The sequence below is a fragment of the Belonocnema kinseyi genome, chromosome 7 (assembly GCF_010883055.1).
Source record: "Belonocnema kinseyi isolate 2016_QV_RU_SX_M_011 chromosome 7, B_treatae_v1, whole genome shotgun sequence".
In the NCBI taxonomy this organism is placed as follows: Eukaryota; Metazoa; Arthropoda; class Insecta; order Hymenoptera; family Cynipidae; genus Belonocnema; species Belonocnema kinseyi.
This window is the reverse complement of record NC_046663.1, coordinates 122,754,831-122,769,116: the sequence shown is the minus strand read 5'-3', so window position 1 is coordinate 122,769,116 and position 14,286 is coordinate 122,754,831. Positions and strand designations below refer to the sequence as shown.

Here is a 14,286-nt window from a genome sequence, read left to right as displayed (position 1 = left end):
ACCCCCTTCAAATATATGAGAGTGGGCCTCTGATATATACACACACACACACATATATATATATATATATATATATAGTGCCGCATGATGCGGCAGTAAGAGTGCTTTATTACCATCTCTGTCACTCTTACATCATTAACCTTAATATCACTCCTCTAAATGCTCCTAGCGAAATCGAGTTAATTGTCGAGAATGGGAAGTGCCGCATTTACTGGAACTTTATATTCTCGACAATTGTTTCTCTTGCACACTCGAGGCCAGACATGGTTCTTCTTGACTTCGAGAAGCAAACCATGTTCGTTATCGAATTTTCGGCACCAGCTGACAAAAACATCATAGCCAACGAGAATGAAAAGAAAAAGAGGTGTAGAGACTTTATAAGGGAGTGGCGACGATTGTACCCGGAATATTCTGTTAAACTAATCGTTTTTAACATCAGCGCTCTTGGAGGTGCCAAGCTTTCACTCGTTAACAGCCTGAAAAGCATCCCTGCGTCTCAACAATATGCTAAAACACTTCCGGGGAAAATGCAGAAGGGGGTAGTCGTTGGATCACTCCTCGTTCTCAGGGAGAGCGAAACTTTTGCCAGATCGTCGTATTGATTCCGTTACAGACTGTAACCACCTATCTCACGGTGTTCAGACGAGGTTATGGCTGAAATTTTACCGTGATTTCGCTGAGAGCGGGTGCAATTTTTCAGATTAGCACCCGCTCCCGGTGCTCCCGGTTTTCGGCATTTAGCGCCCTCCATGGTCGCTCGAAGAAGTAAGTGAAACGAGTGCGGAATTCGAAATGTGTAGTTTAGGATAAACAAAAGAAGGAGCATATTTTATTAGAATATGCACATGAAGAATACAAATAAAATACAAAATAAATATATTTTTAACCATCTGTACAATATATACGTAGAGTATATGAAAATGAATGAAAGGAATCAAATGAAGGGAAAGAATTATGCTGAGACTATTATTTCGTTGAAAATATAACAATTAAAAAAAATTTCTTTTTGGCTGAAAATTCATCGTAGGCGGTACAAAATTAACCTTCTTGATGACTAATTCATCTTTTTTATTTAAAATTCATTGCTTCGGTTAATAATTTAAATATGAGATTGACAATTCCTTTCGAAAATTCAAAATTTTTGTTAAAATTTCATGTATTTTGTGAAATATCTGGTTTAAATTAATTTCTTTGGCTAAAAATTAATGTTTGTATATGAAAATTCATTTTTTAACCGAAATTAATCCAATTTTGGTTTGAAAATATTTCCTTTTTTATATAGAACTTCAATCTTCTTTGATGAAGATTCATCTTTTAAATGGAAAACTTACGTTAATTGGTTAAAAATTGATGTTCTTAATAGAAATTGAAGTACTCTAAATCGGTATTTACATGTTTTACAGAAAATTTAATTTTTCCGATGGACATTTATTTTAGGTTATGTTTATAGTAGATTCAGAATTTTTTTTAGTAATTCAAATTTTTTGTTGAAATTTCATGTATTTTGTGAAAAATCTTTGTTCGTTGGCACGGAAAATTAATCTCTTCTGCGGAAAAATAATTTTTTATACGAAAATTCATTTTTAGAACTGAAAATCTGACTATTCCCATTTTTATCAGAATCATTTCTTTTTATAGAACTTTAATCTTCTTTGATGAAGATTAATGTTTTAAGTAGAAAAGTTATGTAAATTAATTAAAAATCGATGGCGCGGAAAATTAATCTCTTCTTCGGAAAAATAATTTTTTATATGAAAAATCATTTTTAGAACTGAAAATCTGACTATTCCCATTTTTATCAAAATCATTTTTTTATAGAACTTTAATCTTTTCTGATGAAGCTTATTGCTTTAAGTAGAAAAGTTATGTAAATTAATTAAAAATCGATGCCCTTCCTGAAAATTGAACTATTTTATATTAGAGGAGAGTACTCAAATATGAGATACCAACTCTGTCTGGCGTGATTGTCGGAATTCTATGGACTGAATTTAAAAGTAATATCGGTCATTTTAAAGGAAATTTAGTTTGCCATAAGGAGCTGAAATAAAACATTTTATTAATATTTTTTTTTATTCTGAAAATGCAAAAAATGTAAAAAAGTGCTTTTTCCAAACTCTTCAAACTATTTTCATAATATGAGATACCCCAGGAAATAGCTAATAAAATACAAAATAAAGTATTATTTTTAATGAAAAACTTCATTCTATGTTTCCGAAGTATACATTTACTGCTATTTAGATACATTTAGTTTTTGCAGTAGTCACAAACACTTTTGTAACCAATCCCCCCCCCCCCCCCCCCCCCCCCCCCCCCCCCCCGCAGCCACAGTGTTATAAAAACCACAGGTATCTCATATTATGAGAACCACACCGTGCAACTATGCACTTACTATGCCTGATCTGTACAATGAAAAACTTTAACACTATCGATATTTTCCTACTTAGTTATTTAATCCCGATCACTCCAGGCAAACTTTACTGCTAAATCCATATTTAATGAATAATAAATAGGGTTTAAAGAATTCCCTTCCAAGAACTCGACCACCATCGATTTCACAAAAAGTTCGCCTATAATCTTTAGAAGCCCAATCAAAAATAAACTATACCACGAAATTACTCTTTCTTCAAGGGCTACAAGTTAGTGATAGAACCAACAGAGTGGGTCTCTTATTTTAGCTGGTACCCCGCTGTCTCATATTACGAGAATATCTCATATTCGAGTACTTAATAAGAATTAATTCATATTAATAGTTTGGTACACTTATTACTCTTCTTAGAAAAAATTAATGAAATAAAATAAATATCCATTATACATACATAATAAAATCAAATAAAATTCATACAAATATTGTATTAATTTCATTAGTTCTGTTACAATTTACAAAAATAATATGGATATCTTGAACCTGTGTCCTAATACAAAAATGTATATACAATTTCTGAACATTACATTTCAAGTTCATCATTATAACGTATGTATGCATACGTTATAGAAAACAGTGTAGAAACACAAGTTCTTCACAAGAAGATTCAAATTCTATAAAAAAAATTGTTTTCAATAAAAATAGAAACCCTACCGAAAGAAATCTTTGAGTTTTCTTTAGCGAAATAGTCTAGCCCATTTGACTCTATAAGAAAAGTCGATTTGAAACAAAATAGTTTCGGAGATAGTTTGAGAGATTTGAGTCCTTTTAAGGGTCGGCTTATGACACTTGTTGAAGGTGCCAAGCCTGTAATCTCTCTAATCCCAAATAAACGCATATGTCTTTTGCATCCTTTAACAATAATTTATGACTGAACGTGTATACAAATAAATACTAACCACCCCAAAAACATTGCTCTTAAAATTTGTTTTAAGCATAGTGCCCGTTCTAAAAACATTTTTCACGTACGGAATAAAAATGAAGACAAAATTAGTATTATAAAAATTATTTTATTGACATTGTTTACAATCGATGAAGTGCTATAAACATATACTTCTTTTTAAATTCGACTTTTTATCCTATTTATGGATTTTTACTGCGTAAATCATTCTCAAATATCGCCAATAAGTAAAATGATTTCGAGAGTCAACAAAAATAGATATCTCATTAATTTCTGCACATCTTGACGGATGCTTTTAAGCATACTTATGAAAAAATATGTATAGGTCAAAATAATTTATTTAACAGTAGTTACCTAGATTTTTTATTTTTGCTTTCTCCTTCCATGTAAAAGTTACACTTCTCATTTAATCCTAATAATAAAGATCTCATTTTATTCTTTTACAGATTATCTTCAATTCTGTTTGGGTAGTGTTTATTAAAATTTAAAATCATTATTTACAACAATAATAGCTGTATTATTTCAAAACTAATTTGTTTAAAAACCTATTCATTCAGAATTGAAACCATAAATTACTACAGTTAAATAAACATTTGGAACCTGAATTACTTTGGTCTCAATTACGCACAGGAGCCTCCTTTAAGACTCTTAGATATTCATAACAGATATACTTTTGCTTATTTTACGAATTATTTTAAAGATAGGCAAATTTTGAGATTGATTTACGTAGTGTATACATTAGGGTGGTCCAAAAATGCATGGCACATTTTTTTTCTTACTAGAGGGCAACGTATCATGTATCATACATATGGGGTTGAAACCCCGAATACATCCCCACAAAATTTTTCATAAAATCTACCTTTTGAGCACTGTACTCTCCTTTTTTTACTTAATATGATTTATAGTGGTCTAGTGGAATATTTATCAAGATTGGCTCATTCGTTTCGCATTATTTGAACAAATAGAATTTGTTTGCACAATTAATTTTAGATAGTTCTTTTTTCCTAAAAATGTTTTCTGTTGGTCTAGTGGAATATCTAATAACATTGTTTAATTAATTTATAATTATTTACATGAATTGCACTTGTCTACAAAATTGATTTAAATTTATTTAAATTTGCCAGAAAAATTGACAACTGTTTGGGAAAAATTCTTGTTTAAACAAATTAAAGGTTATTAAATATAAATAACACTTTATTGCAAAAATATTTTAATATATTTATTTATGTTACTGCCAAGAATAAACTGGCATTAAGACGAATTTTTAGTAAAGAAAAAACCTTTTTTAAACAAATGGACTTTGTTTAGATAATTAAAAATTATTCAAACAATGTTGATGAATATACCAATAGAAAGTTGAAATAATTTGAAATTAAACAAAGGGCATCGTTGCTCTCTAAAAATAGTCTTTTTGAGCCTCCCTGGTGTACATTCTTAATATTTATTATTCTACTTTTTCGGCTTAATCTACTTATTCTATTACATAACCCTTAACTTACAACTCTGTACATTTTTCATTCTATATAACTTATATAAATATATCTTTGAAATTAATAATCGCATAATTGCTAAAATAATAATTAAATGTTTGGTAAACTACATTATGTATTTAAGTTAATAACAAATAATTATTGAACATGATTGAAATCGTAATATATAAACTTTATGAACCGAACATAAATGATTTATTACACCCGGAGTATGTTTAAAATTGGCGAAAACTAATTTTTTTCGTGTACAGAAACTTTTTTTTCATATTTTAAATTAACTGCAAAATGTATATTAGGTACTTCATTGTCAAAGGATCTTTTGGAATTCAAATTATTGGCTTCTTATTAAAAATGTGGTACTTGATCATAAAAATATGTTAATTTTATCAACAAATTAGGAAAAGAAACTTATGGTGTGGGTATTCACTCGCGTTCAATGAAAAATATACTAGTTTAATCGCCCGGACAGTCCATATGTTTATCTATGTTTATCACACGGGTGAGTCTAAACCTAAAAACCTGGTAGAAAATCTTAGTGTTATAAATATATATTTCATGCGAGACTATTTGTTAAATTGATAAACAGATTATATAAATGAATAGTCATTGCACACCCTTATAGTTACCACCGAGGGCCGATTCACTCTCGTGTATCAAAGTTTAACTTAAAATAAGAGATTGAAATATACGAAAATATATTCGAAGAATTAAAATAGCAAAGCAGTAAGAAAATATCAAAAACAAGCTTCTACTTTTAAAATAATATCTTTTAGTAAAATTTCAGAAGACAGCTAGCATTTAGAAGCGAGTTTGCAATGGCTTAGGATATAATTAAACAAATAAGGAGAGGATATCGACGAGTCTCGACTAGTCGATGAGTCGACGATGGTATTTAACAGGCAGTATTTATAACGTGAATACTCGAATAGCTTATCTAAGAATAAGTAATAATTTGAGCTAGTTCTAAAATGTACAAATAATATATAATATAAATTGTATTATTACTAGTTTCAATTGGCAACATAATTAGGAAAAATTATAAAAAATAATTATATCTTTTTGCTGCAAATGTCCACAATGTACATTTTTTAACATAATTTGTTTATAAAGTTCACCAATAACATCGGAAGACATATTTTTATAATCAAATATGACTTTGTTTATAAATTCTGGTAATTTTAATTCAGAAATATCCTTTGCAAATGAACAACACATAGCATGCAGTTTTTGGTTAATCGAATTTGTTTATAATGATTATCACTACAAGTAAACATTTTCTTTATTTCAAACACCCTTGCCCATTACATTCAAAGCATATTCTGCGACAGAAATTTCTTTACAAATAGTTAGAAACACAGTTTTGTAGCTTCTCTCGTTTCCACTAAAATTACGATATTTTAGGAAATATCTTTATATCCTAATTTAACCCAAAAAAAGTGATAAATGAGGAGGTATTCAATGGTGAAATTAATTCAAAATTTTGTATTCTTTTTTTTTTTGCGGCAAAATTCTCAACTTTTTTTTAGTCTTTCCTACTAAAATATTAAATCCGCCTCTAATACCACCAACTTCCATCAAAATCCAATCATTCCTTGCAGAAATATTGACAGTCGCAAACAATCCCACCCCAAACTTCAATATTAGGTCTTGTAAGATTAAAAAAAATGTTAATCATTAAAGCTTTCAATATATTTTATCTTAAAATATAATTGCACCAAGTTTCATTAAAAATAAAATAAACATGAATATATTATACTATTTTGGACGGAGAAGCAAGAAGCAAGAAAAGCAAATTCACGTTAAATAACTCATAAGTTTCCTTTTTTTTAAATGAACAAACTTTCTGTCCCCTCAGAAGATGTTTCGCGTTCTTCAGATTAAGTAAAATTTTCCAATTCTGCTGCACTTTCACAGGTTCACTGAAACTGAATTTCATCTTCAAAGCTTTCGTTGTCACCTTCGGAAACGAGAAGGTGAAACGAATTTTCCGAAGCAGTTTCAGATATTGAACATTCAGTTTCGGGTGTTACAGTTTCCGGTGCTTCAGAATAAGAAAAAGTTTTATTCCGGCCTGAAGTCACGACAGAATTTTCGGTCGAGTTGTCATCTGCTTGTGTTTTTTTAATCGCTTGCTTCTTTGTTGAAAGCTTTGACCTGATATATTTCTTCACATTTAGAACCTCCTTGACGACATGGTCAGCGGAATATTTATGTTGACATAATATCCTCCTCAATTCATCTGAAAAATATTTTTAAAACTAATAACTACTTCTAACTTTTTTTATTGTTGAACATTTCCGCGTTGATAACAAAATTACATACCTTTCACGACATTTATTTTCCATTCATCTAATCGTTGAGTGGCTGCCTTTCTGTTGCCTTTTTTATTGTTGCACTCCTTCCCAGTAATACTCTGGTTTAAAATCTCATCCCGCGTAAAAATGAGCGTAATTAGATTTCTGACTACTTTGGATGGATTCATCTTTTTATTGCATCTGATAGCCTCCAGGCCGAATTTGTTTACGAACAATCCACTTGCTAGTTCCACCTGTACAAAATAGACTTTATGAATAATTTTTTTTGAAAATGAAATGTGTGTAGCATAGGAATATACTGAGAAAATATTGTTCTTTTTTTTTTATTTCATATAATCCGTTCCGCAGCAGGATGGCTCAAACTAATGCGTAAAAAATGTTCAAAATTCTTTAATGTAACTGCGTATAATCATTTAAGAGATGACTTTAATTCACAAAAAATAACGAAAATTTCATTTTTTATTTTGAACCAGGTTATTTAAATTATTATATTTTCCAAATACAGTCGAACTTCGATAACTCGAACCACCAAGGGAAGCAAGAAAAACTTCGAGTTATCGGATAATTATTTCTAGACATCATCACGTCCGGGAATGAGAAAAAACTTCGAATTATCATAAATTCGAGTTATCGAAGTTCGACTGTATTTTCCCTTCACACACACACACGCGCGCGCGAAATTAGGAAAAAGTTTTACCCGTACATTGCACTTTCATAAATAATAATTTAGTCGAAAAATTCTAGATTATATATTTAATTGAGAATATTTGACAAGATTTAAAGAAATTAAAGCACGTTGAGTTTTCACGCACATTGCTATACTGACCTGTATATTAAATGTAATACACATGTATGCTAAATTCACTGAACCAATGTATGTTACATTTCAGTAGCTCTAGTGCATATTTGCTTCACACACATGTATATTAAACCTCGTAGGGGTAAAACTTTTTTCTAATTTCGCTCTGAATGGTCAAAATTTAAGGCGAAGACAATTAGTTGTAGGTTAGGTCTGTTATTTATTTGCTTAGTTAAACATTTCGACTTGAAATCCAATTTTATTTCTGATTAACAAGAAGAAGTTATCATGTTTTATTATTTACAATCTAAAATTACTGCTAAACTTTTGTGGATTTGTGAAAAATGTAATTATCTTATTTTTCTTGTAAGTGATTAACATGAATGTATATGAAATTTAATATAGTCGTCTTTAACGACGATTTCATATGCTTCATATATAAATTTTAATACACATGGGTATATTAAATTTAATACAATTCTTAACAGTGTAACAGTGTAGGTAATTGAAATCTCATTTCCCCCAACTGTGAGTTAATCTTTATTATCTAGTTCCATTATTTCTTACTATTTTCATATCAAATATTACCCTTTATTTTATTTTACATGATTAAAAGTGAAATTTTAATAAAATGCCGTAATATCCTCTGTTTGCCGAACTAAGTTATGTAAAATTTAACACACAACTATTCTCTGTGCATTCTTTGACTTTCGTTAATTCAACTTCTATTAGGGGCGCTTAAATTATATTGAAAATAAATACTGAACAATCATTTCAAAATACATAATTATTTAAATAAGTATATGTTCAACATACATCGCATGTGCCTTTTTTAAATCATTTTTTTTACTAAATAAAGAATTAATTCTGTGAATAAATGTATTCTTAATCCATCTCAAAGTACACCACTGGTGCAGTAGCGGCTCAGTACAGATTGCCGGAGTCCCGATACTACGCATCTGCGCTGGGCCAGTTCTAGGCCAGTACCGACTGAAAACGGTCCGCAATACTGGCGTGCGGTTCTGGCGCAGTACTACACACCAGTACTGGATCTATACTGGCAAACCGCTGGCATCCCGTACTACGACAACTTTTTTAATAACAATTTTTTTCAAACTTTGTGTACAGTTTTCCTTTTTAGGCGATTCACACTATTTTATAACAATTCAAAATTACATGAAATTTAATGTTTACTGAGCATTCACAATGTAGCATGAGGATGGAACTTAGAATTTTTTCCTTAAAAAGAAACGGAAAAAACTGAAAATTAATTGTTTTCATGATATTTGTATTTATACTGCCGTGATTTAATAAAACACCGTTAACTGAAAAAAATCGTAAAATGAGTTTTTTATATCGCCATTTTTGCCATTTATTGCCATTTTTACTGCATTTTCTGTTCGGTACGCTTAGTCTTTTCTGAAAATAAATAGTTAAGCCATTCTAATCGATAAATAAATAATTTTTAAAACAAATTTATATTATATTTTATATAATATTTTATGGAGAATGATGCGCGATACTCGTTTCTACACCACCTATGAGATAGAGTATTTAGCGCTTTTATTCAAGTGGTATTCCTGGTAGGACTAATCCACAGATGATAAGGTTGTTATGGCAGAGTCAATCGAAGACCTTCAAAGAATATTGAATATACTAAATACAAGCATAAAGAGCATGGGCCTCAAAATTAACGCAAATAAAACAAAAATTATAGTGTTGGAAGGAAAGAGTGAGAAAACACTAAGAAATATTTTATTGAATGATGAGAGAATTGAAGAAGTTGATAAGTTCGTATACCTTGGTATTTTCATTACTAGGGACGGGAAGCTAGATGAGGAATTAAATAAACGCATAAACGAAGGTAAGAAGGTTATTGGTAGAGCAGGGCCCCTTATCAGGAGTAAAAATATATTAAATAAAGCTAAAATGACAATAAATGATTTTATATTTGTACCGCCTGTACTATACGGTAGCGAGACATGGACTATCAAGAAAAATACAAGAGTAAAGTTAATGCAATTGACATGAGATTCTTGCGCATGATATGCGGGAAAACTCTGAAGGGCAAAGTGAGTAACGATATAATTGTCAAAGAATGTGATGTAGAAGAGACGCTAATATACACATGGGAAAGAAATCGATTAAGATGGTTCGGGCATGTTGAGAGAATGCCAAATGAACGATCAACGAGACAAGAGTATCAAGGTAAAGTAAATGGCGGTGTGTCCAGAGGCAGACCGGGGAAATAATGGTTAGAATGTGTGAATGAGACATTAGTTAGAAGAGACATAAAAAGCCACCGAATTACGAGAGCCTAAGTGAAAAAATTCATGGACGTAAAGGAAGCTAGAGAAATATGCCAGGACAGAAAGGTATGGCGGCAAATAATTAATAAAAAGAGTGTCAGTAGAGTGAATGGGGAACCTTACATAACGACTTTGTGAGGATCTTCATTTTGGATGATTGCTAGAGAGATTTATCAGCAACAGGGGTCGGAGTAGTGTTGCGGAACGAACGTGTTATTTACATAAATAACACGAGAATTCTGGATCAATCTAAAAACTTTCTATCCTTTCCTCACATGACTCCTTTCCCCACCGAGTGAGTCACGCCTAGCTTGAAAGGGAAATGGCTCAGAGGTCCGGGGTTCGATCCCTGAGCCGTTACCTCTAGAAATTTTTCAATGTACCTTTACCGAGGTTCTGGTGGTTCGGAACCCACCTTAAGCTGTAGGTATCCCCATCGTGTACTTGACTGCAACCCAGTCCGTCAATGATGGGGTAAAAACAGGGCTTTGTTCAATATGTCTGGGCAGACTGCTCACATCAGATCACTTGATTGCATGATAAAAATGCGTCCGTGACTGTTGATATATACCGGGACAGGCCCGTGCAAAATGATCAAATAAAAACCAACTCTAACCAAAAATGCCTTCGACATATTGGGCAGTAGAAGCCTGTGACAACATTTCGCCACAGAAATGTTTTTTCCTATAATAATGTAACCCTTGTCGAAAAATGTCATGCTGCTGTACTGTTTCTGTCTAGTCCGCCTTCAGTCGACACTGACGCGTTACAGGCTGACTGCCCAGGGGCTAGAGTAGGATGTAACGTTTGGATGGACTAGTTTCTAGACAAATCGTTTATTTTGATAAAAAATACTTAATAAATAAGTAATATAATTACTTTGTATTATATAAAAGCCAAATATATAGGTTTAGCAGTAAATGAAAAATAGAAAAACATGTTTTGTACACACAGAAAAATTAAAAAATGAGTTTCCGGATATATCGTACATACACCGGGTGTGCAACTTTTGCTGTAACTTCATATTAAATTGTTCTAATTTTTTCAACAATGAATTACGTCGTAATATTTATTTCACTAAAAAGTGAAAAATGTAAACATTTGAAGTCCCATTGTCATTGTCTATTATTTCAATTAATTATTACGTTATGGTTAATTATCATTAACGTAATAAATCAATAATAAAAATAAATTAAAAATTCATTTATATTAAAATCTCATTTTCTGGAATATTATGAATATAATATATAGCATTATGCATATTATAACTATTATAAATTTAATATAAATGTATTATAATTTTGCTATACAGGGTGTCCCAGACTCAAGTGTCCTGATTAAATATAGCTGTATAAAATAGAAAAATAAATAGAAAATTTCTTTTCCAATAATCAGTACGCTAGTGGAGATGCAACATAGTGTCATTGAAGCAAGCTTTTAGCAGTTTCGAGTGCAAAAAATGATATTTTATACATGAAACATTGATCTTATTCATATTTATGAAATTAATAAGCATACCAAACATACAATTTCGCGTGGCCTGAAAGTTAGGGTTCTGAGACGGTTATATTACTTTGAGAACGGTAACGAGAATGAGAATATTACCGAGAATATAACCGAGAAATAAATTCTCTAAGAATTTATGACAATTTCAGAATTTATTTTAATTAGTTTACTTGCCTTAACAGAAATTAAATCTTGTTTTGATAAAAATGCAAATGTTTGGTTATAAATTGAGCTATTATACTACTTTCTTGGAAACTTAACTATTACGTAGAAAATTTACTTTTTGTTTAAAATTTATATTTTGGTGTTGAAAAATGAACTAAAATATTTTATGGATGAAAGTTCCACTTATAAAAAGAATTTGTTTTTTTATTATAAATTCATCTGTTTAAGTAGAAAATCGATATTTTCTGGACATAAATGCAACTATTTGGCAGAGAATTGCACTATTTTGTGAAAAATTCATCCTTTTTGGTTAAAAAAATTCGTTTTTTGGATTAAAAAATCAATTTTTTTCGTAGAAACTTATTTTTTTGTTACAAAAATTCAATTTTTGATGTTACTGAGTTAACTGAAATATTTTTTGGATGGAAACTCAACTTTTTTTGCAATAAAAAACTCTTCGGCTTTAAGATAAATTTAATATTTTTTGATAAATATGCCACTATTTGCTAGAGAATTGCACAATTTTGTTAAAAAGTCATGCTTTTTGGTTACATATTCGTCTTTTTGTATTGAAAATTCAATTTTTTTTGTAGTGAATTATTTCTTGTTAAAAAATTCATAGCTTGATCGTGAAAACTTGACTAAAATCTTTTTAAATAGAAAATTTGAGTATTTTTTTGAAAATTTATCTTTTTGATTTAAAACTTCATCTGTTATATAAGAAATTTCATTTTTGGTATGTAAGTGCAACTGTTCGGTTAAAAATCGTTCTTCTTTGATTGATAATTCAACTAATTTGTTTAAAACATTTGGTTGAATCGCTTTGTTAAGAAATTACTTTTTTTCTTAAATATTTAGATTTTAAGTTGAAAAGTTATTTCGTTGGTTAAAAGTTTAAATATCTTGTTATAAATTAATCTTTTTTAATTGAAAATTCAACAAGTTGGGTTAAAGTTTAACAGATATTGGAACTTTCCCATTTTTTAAGATTGATATTTTGTAGTTAAAATTCGCGTTTTTTTAAAATTATTTTTTAGTTTTAAATTTCATTTTTTTTGTAAAAATGCATCATTTTCGTGGAAAATTAATTTTTTGTTGAACAGTCATATTTTTTGTTTGAAAATTGCATTTTTGTGAAGAAAATTTGTCTTCGAAATCCTGTACAGTCGATCTTTATTCATCCTAAAGATGACGCATCATTATGTATATATTTATAGTACAGAGTCTATTGCACCAAAAAGCGACCATCTTGAATATCGTATTTAATTAATAACGCATATGATGAATAATATTTTGCTTAGTGAAAAGCAAATAAACTTTCAACAACGTTGTTAAAAATTGCATTTTTTCATATGAGCAAGTAATATTTTGTAAAACATATTTCAAAACTTTAAAATTTCGAATTCAAATTTCGCGGCTAACATACAACTACAGATCAGTTTACTCGAGAGACAATCAGCTCGCGAATAACTTATCTCCTACAGCTAACTTCTCAGAGTACACATCAATTTTTATGTTAAGGATACAATTTTTGCCCTTGGGTAATAGTAGCCGAATATTAAAAAATCTCATTTATATGCTAATTTTCATAAAACTGTAACTAAAACAAAAACTATTTTTTTCTTCAATTTAAGGCGAAGCTGAAAGCGTGATATGCCTTTAAAGCCTTTAAAAGGGACTACATCACCATCCTGGACCACTTCCACGTTATTCCTAACAGCAGTCATCATTTGCGACAGAACTTCATTGGTTGTTCTTTTCCTATACACGTATTCGTTACGCTCGTCTACTGCTACTTCTAGAGGCTCAAATCTTTCATCGTTCTCGTCCACTGAGTAAGGGAACTTTCTAGCTCTATTAATAACTTTCCCTGGATTGTAGCATCACGTACAGTCGTATTCTCCATTGAACTTCATACATTCCATAATTTTAGGTCTCGCGACGGAATCCATACAGCAGCATACTGGTACTATTTTACTTAATGTGACTTTTCCCTCTTTATCTGTTCAGTTAATCCCTTCGCTTTCTAAGACCTTCAATTCTCTATTGATAACGCGTAAAAATACGTCCACTTTAGGCTGTTGCGGCCCGAACTATATACCACCTAATGTCAATCGCCTGTGTCTCAATTTAAGTGGTAATTCATTTAATTGAAACTGAAAAGGCCAATATTGTCCCTTTGCAGAACCAAAAAATGAATCTCCATCTAAATTAAAATGGACGCTGAAATTATCCTCCGAATTTAAAATGTTTCCTGCTTTCTTTAAATCTCTGTACATTGAGCCGTCATAAATGTCCTGAATAATATTGTCACTCTCAAAATTAAATTCGTTTGAACGCCTGTTGCCCTCATTTTCGCGTAATGTTTTGTAAATTTGT

At 30.5% G+C, this 14,286-nt stretch overlaps 1 protein-coding gene across 1 annotated transcript; it reads right to left on the bottom strand.

Annotated features, from left to right (window-relative positions):
* Positions 1-6,729: 6,729 nt before the first annotated feature.
* LOC117176667 lies at positions 6,730-13,709 on the bottom strand. Its single transcript, XM_033366920.1, has 3 exons — positions 13,595-13,709; positions 7,136-7,361; positions 6,730-7,052 (listed from the first exon to the last, which is right to left on the bottom strand). Exons 1-3 carry the CDS (start codon positions 13,595-13,597, stop codon positions 6,730-6,732), a joined length of 552 nt encoding a protein of 183 aa, XP_033222811.1. The 5' UTR covers positions 13,598-13,709.
* Between the last annotated feature and the right edge of the window lie 577 nt (positions 13,710-14,286).

Bases quoted from the DNA above. Each gene is read 5' to 3' on its own strand.
- LOC117176667 (XM_033366920.1), bottom strand. The intron at 7,053-7,135 runs GTATGTAATTTT...AATATTTTTCAG, and splicing joins GAAAATAAATGTCGTGAAAG to ATGAATTGAGGAGGATATTA.